Source organism: Cavia porcellus, unplaced genomic scaffold, assembly GCF_034190915.1.
Source record: "Cavia porcellus strain 051 isolate PalLab524CR breed Dunkin Hartley unplaced genomic scaffold, mCavPor4.1 scaffold_5, whole genome shotgun sequence".
Taxonomy (NCBI): Eukaryota; Metazoa; Chordata; class Mammalia; order Rodentia; family Caviidae; genus Cavia; species Cavia porcellus.
The window spans coordinates 97,574,048-97,580,349 of record NW_026947488.1 but is presented as its reverse complement, the minus strand read 5'-3'; the positions used below and the strand labels follow the sequence as shown (position 1 = coordinate 97,580,349).

Below are 6,302 nucleotides of genomic sequence, written 5' to 3'. Positions count from 1 at the left end.
GAATTGTAGTTGGAAACATTAAATTCATTACTTTACAATACCTGGGAAGTGCAAAAATGCCCAGGCAATACAGACAGAATAAAATCCACCTAGGACTAGATTGGTGCCATACTCAACCACTGTACACAGTGTTTCCACCTTGGGGAACGTATTCAGTCAGAGTTAAAATGCTTTGTTTTTATTTTCAGCATAATGTACAAACAGGACAGGTCATTAGTCATCTGGCCGGTAAGTGGGTGTGTGTGTTTTTCACTCCTTCACCAGAAGGGAAGAGCTCTCCGCAGTCCAGGGTTCGCCACTGTGCTTAGCTTTCACCCAGCCATTCCTTCCCTAGATTAGCATCTCCTTCACATCTAACTGCAACTCTCTTGTGTCTCTCTCTCATTTAAGTTCTTTGAGAAATAAAGGAGGTGATGAGTGTGAAATCTTATAGCACAGCAAATGCGAGGGAAAAAAAGCAAAAAGTTAGCTCATTAAGGACGCAGAATCTCTTGCACATTGTCAATCAAATACATTACAAAGGTGCGGGTGGGTCATGTCTACTCAGGAGTCCTAAATGTGCTCATGGGGAGAGGCTTCTTCCTGCTGGAAGAGGTGTCAATGAAGTAGGGTAGGGTTTCCTAAGTGGGTAGAGGGACTCACGGGGACAGGGCAGCAAGTTAGACGTTCACAGGAGCTGCAGGGAGACTGAAAGCATCCCGGGAAATGGCCAGAGAACAGGACTGGAATGACGACTAGACCAGAAGGGAAACTCTGCTAGCCCACAGCCCACTTCTCTGTTCACACTGTGATGTCCAAAATCCTTTCGCATTGATTTTTTAAACCTGTGAGGCAGCATCTGATATTGTAAGGTACGTACATGACAATCTATGCAAATATTCATAATATCCAATGAGGACTGAATATTTTGCTTTTCTGTAAGTGAAACAGGTTTCTTTTTTTTTTTTTTTTTTTTTTTATCGGTACCAGGGATCGAACTCATGACCGCCTGCTTGCAAGGCAGGTGCTTATGCCACTGAGCTAAATCCCCAGTCCCAATGAAACAGGTTTCTTAAGGAGCATGACTTTTCTGAGTTATTTTAATTACCATATGAAAGCACACATTAATATTCAAGTATTTAATTTTAAATCCGTAATTTTCCTTTATATGCTACCATCATGAAAAAGTTTACAAGTAATAAAGTGATAAAACCTCAGCTTGTAGTTCTCCAGGTAACACAGTATGCTGCGAGATCCCCAGGCCTGCCCCCCCCCCCCCGGGACAGTCTGAGAAGAACTGATGGGTGCATCAGAGAGACCGAGTGCAGCCTCTCGGGACTGGTGACTTGGTCCAGTGCTGCCATGCCAGGTTGCACTAGCATGCACGAGGCTGAGGGCAGCCCTGTCAGGATGATGTAAAGCGATGCTAGTGACAGGCATGTGACTCATAGTTAGACTGCCAGTAAAAGCATGGCTCTGGCAGTGTCAGAGCTACACTGGAGAAGTGGAGGAGCTCAAGGAAGTAGGGCAGGCTTGGTGAGTGCAAAGATGGTTAAAAATAAAAATGTGCATCAATCCAAGAACGTGTGTGTGTGTGTGTGTGTGTGTGTGTGTGTGTGTATGTGTGAGAGAGAGAGAGCTACCCAGTGCCTCACGCACACTGAAGTCAAACTTTTCTGTAACACACAGCTCTGAGGCCATCGATAGGATGGGAAGGCTACTACTGGTGGGAGGGGTCCTGCAGACCAGGCGGCTGAGGCTCTGGGAAGCCCATCACCTCCGACGAAGACCTACTTCAAACCTTGAGAATAAATGGTCAGTAGCACCACACTGGCACACAAACAGAGAGGCATAACTTGCGCTGTTGCACCATTTAAATTGTCATCTATTCTAGTGGAAAGGAGGAACATAATTAAAGTTTTAGTTTTCTCTATCAGCTCCTGTAAAGTCAGCTGGGACCACATGGCATTTCAGGCCCATTCAAATCATCTATAGAATAAAAAGACATGGATTGAAGAAACTTTCAGTTTACAAATTTAGTTGACTATCTTTGGTATCCAATTAGTTCTCCTGTTTATTCAATACTTTACGGGAACTTCAGAATTTTTTAAATTATAATTTTCAACTTTGCAGGTATTCATATTAAACTTTAGTGAGGGGAAAACTAGCATTTGAAATTACCATGGCTCCTGGTATTTGACTAAACAAATGTTTTAAAATCTTGTTCCAGTTATTTAGTATTTCATTAAAAGGAAATAATGGGTCTTAATATTGAATGCTGTTTATTTCAGAATTTGCCCCACGTGACTGTGGACTGCAATAGTCTCTTTTCCAGGAAATTTAATTTTTTGCAGTTTGTTTTTGTTAACAGTCCTGTTAGACACTACAAAATATCGCGTGTATTTCATTTTATGGACACTCCAGGAAACAACACAACAAATTTAGTTAAAAGTTTTTCTTAAGTTGTTATATAATACAATAAAACAAGAAAAAGTAAGAATCAAGTTCACATAATTACTGGGTAAGTTTTACACATCTTTTACTTTTACTCTTAGGAGAAAATATTGAGAAGCATGTTTTTGGAAAGGCTTCACAACTTTTTGTTTCAAAAAGGACAAACAAGGGATTGGAATCCTTTCCACATCTATTTCAAAGTGTAAGTTTAGAAGACTTCATGACTTTTCTTGTTTTTTCTTTCAAGTTTTGTATTCCTTAAGAGTCTGTGGAAGCCACAAAAGGCAGACTGAACTTGATACATTCATTATTGTTTCCGGTGATAAACAGTTCAGTGTTACCTGATGTTCATTTACAACTGTCTCTAATAATCCCAGCCAGCAGGAAGAACCATGAAACAAGAATGAGAAGTTCTCCTCTTGACTTGTGGGACAGTAACATAACTTCTGGACCCTCTGTTGCTGTAACTGCAAACTATGTTTGCCATGGTGCTTTGTTACGTAAAAACTGGACTCTCAGCAGAGCACTATCTCAGTTTACTGAGGCAGGCTGAGAAAGAGCTTGTCTGCAGGCTGACTGGGGGACACTTCCACAGGAAGGGGGTGGCCCTTCTGTAGGTGCTAGGTGAGGAGATGGAGCTTCAGTTGCGGAACCTGCATTAGCTTGGTCATACTCCCTGGATACCCAATGTAAATCTTTTCGACCAGAATTTTAGTTAAAACATACTGCAGGTCCTTATCTTTGCATAGATCATTACCCAGATTCATTTAAAAGTTCGGCAGGAAGACACAGTACCTACAAAGAGCTAGCATTATCATGCCAGGGGCAATCTAAAGAGTAATAGAGCTTGGGCTCGGGAAAGGGACTGCCCACCTACAGACCGTGGCTCCACTGCTGTGACCTGCACAGGTGAATTCACCTGAGCACTCACTCCCGCCCCCGGGACTGTGGTGGGGATTCACACAGAAGGAATGGGAAGTGCTCAGTACAGTGGGAAGCACCCGGTACCAGTAGCTAGCCAGGGATGATCCCCACGGTGGGTGTGCTCAGCCACTTCCGTTACAGAAAACTGGACGCTACCATCTTAGTCACTCAGGCCCATCTGTGCTCAAATATTTTTGTTTTTAATGCCCTCGACTTTTTTTGAGGATTAATGTATCTAGAATAGAGATTCTAAAAGTCTTTATTTCTTATGAAGTATTTAAGACACTGTGTAGTTTCAATTCTGGAAATAACCTTACTTCCAAGAAAAATTTCCAGCTCTTGAAGAATCAGGAGGTGTAATTCTGTTATCAAATGGAAATCATGTAAAATAGCACAAACTGGTGTTTGACAGTTTTGATCTACAAAACGGCCAGTTCCAATCCCATAGGCTCAAACTGTTTCATGCGGGCGAGAGGTCTTCACTATCAGGCACTACTGCTTCAACGAAATTTGGCTGTAACAAGAGTTCTGGTTAGCATGCTTGTTTCTTTCTTATCATCACTTAGTTCCCTTTTATTTATTTATTTATCTTTGTGGTACCAAGAACTGAACTCAGGTAAAATTTTGAAACACTTTTGAAGGTAAGAGATGTATGGGTAATAAACCATTTTTCTACCATAAATTGTTAAATCAGTTAAGATAACATACAAATTAAAAGTACTCTGAACTTAAATGTAAAAATTTTGAACCCACTGACTTAGGTCACTGTACATTTCCAATGTTCCTCCTATGACTTTGATTCAGATTCTTTCTGAACTATAAACCTGAACATTTAAAATCTTCAAATTCTCATCATATTAGCATTAAGACTAATCCCTAAAATTCTTTGTTAGCTATTCTCCCTGCCCCCTCCCGGTCTCTGTCGGTGGTACTGGAGAGTTAACCTCGCACCCTTATACTCAGCAGCATCCCCAGTCTTTCTTCTTTTTCATGTAAAGACAAGGTCCCACTAAGTTGCCCAGGCTGGTTTGAACTTATGATCCTCCTGACTCAGTCTCACAGAGTGCTGGGGTCACAGATCTGAGCCACCATGTCTGACAGTGCCTGGTTCTCAGCTTTAACCTGGCTCTGTTGTCCCCCTGTTCTGATATGCTTCTGTTCTCAGAATCAGTTTTTCTTCTCATGTCTCTGTATCTGTAATCACACTGTGCCCTTGGTCTGGAGAGCCCATGTCCTCTGAGCAAATCCTTTTACAAGATTCAGCTCTGGCCTCCCTTTAAAATGACTCTCCTAGTTAAAAATCTTTCAGTCAAAATGAGCTCTTACCTAAAGTATCATCTTAAATTTCTAATAAACATCCTTATCTTCAATTTGTCATTTATTTACTTTACCAGCAGTAGCCTAATGAGTAGGTTCCATTACAACACCACTGTGCTGAAAAATTCCTCTCTTCACTCTCAGGTGAGGCCTAACCCTTGGCACGGAACCGAAGGTTTCCAGTGTTAGTTTCAGGACTGCTGCATCAAGATACAAGAAAAGGCTGCGCGCAGTGGTGCGCACCTGTACTCCCAGCACTTGGGAGGCTGAGACAGGAGATCCCTATGATTTAAGGCCAGTCTAGGCTACCAAGTGAGTTCAAGTACAATCTGAACGGCACTGTGAAACTGTTTCAAAGAAAAAAGACAAGACAGGAGAAAGGAGATAATGGAAATGGAGTGAGGAAGCGGGGACAATTTGCAAACCTACCATTATCTTTTACATGTACTTGGGATGAAGAATTTCCAGAATTATGCATAGGCATTCCTGTGATATAAATTAAATTATTAGACATTTTATAAAATGACCAGATATTACAGAAGTAATTTCTTCTGAAATACTAAAAAAAAAAAATTAGGACAGCAACATTTTAATTTATACTTAGAAAAATATGTCTTCCCACAATGGGCACATTTACTATTTTTAAATAGTACTTAAGCATATTAACCTATTTGACGGCATAAATTTAAACACAAATGTGTTGTTTTTGACAATGACATTTTGATATGTCAAACATGAAAATGATGAAATGGTTTTAAAAGCATTTGTCCAAATGTTAAAAAATTCAATATTCAATAAAATCAATAATTCAAACAAAAAACAAATGCAGAAAATAAATTCCTTCACGGATTACAGAATATTTACTACTTTCCTGGCACATGGTAGATATTCTTGTTAAAGCCTTTGTGGTGAAAAAGCTTAGAATTTAGGAGATCTCATTCTTTGAAAGTCTAATATATTGATGAGTCTCCTTACTATTTCAACAGTTTTATCTGTGAGATGAAATCTTGGCTTTATCTGCTTAAATTTTTTAAAAAAACCCATTCAACTTTAATGAATGGTAGTGGAATCTCTGAAACTTGTGGATGCTGCTTCCCATAAATATTTATCGACTATAAGATAGTTTTCTTCTAACTCCACTTGGCCCACATACCCACATTCCATTACACAATTTAAAAAAATTTTGGACTTTAGGTCCAAATTACGGCTACAGTTTGGGCTGGGGGAGAGTGAAGTAGTAGTAACTTTCTTTTGTCTCTCCAGCTGCCTTTCTTTTGCGTAGTAGTTTACATTTCTGGCCTAGCTATCAAGTCTTCTGAGTGCGTAACGTTACTGCCTTTTCTCTTTAAGATACACAGGGTAAGGACAACCTGCACTTTTAGTTTAGTAAGGATACATTTTTTGTCTTTAAATAATATCCCTTTAATAGCTGGCCGGGAGACTTTAAAGAAACTTATACCTCTAAGAATTTCTATCAACCATAAACCATCCTGTAAACTAAGTTTCCAAAGATAATTACATTTACCCTAAGCTGACAGCACCCTAAACAAGCCTTTGAAAAAAATACAGCCTTATCAAATCCGGCCCTACAGACAGACTAATCGGGAGAGGCCAAGGGGCAGCGACCC

The 6,302-nt window shown here is 40.1% G+C and overlaps 1 protein-coding gene across 14 annotated transcripts in view; it reads right to left on the bottom strand.

Annotated features, from left to right (window-relative positions):
- Positions 1-6,302, bottom strand: part of Ptpn13 (protein tyrosine phosphatase non-receptor type 13) — a 178,726-nt gene that overhangs the window by 45,279 nt on the left and 127,145 nt on the right. For 10 of the 14 annotated variants that reach the window (XR_010047689.1, XM_063249384.1, XM_013151924.2 and 7 more), the window contains one exon: positions 5,104-5,160. The exons of the other annotated variants lie outside the window; for them this stretch is intronic. Coding sequence is in view for 9 of the 10 variants with exons in the window: in XM_063249384.1 (XP_063105454.1) it covers positions 5,104-5,160 (57 nt within the window). In the remaining variant the exon portion in view is untranslated. The remainder of the gene's footprint in view (positions 1-5,103; positions 5,161-6,302) is intronic. 14 annotated transcript variants of the gene reach the window in all.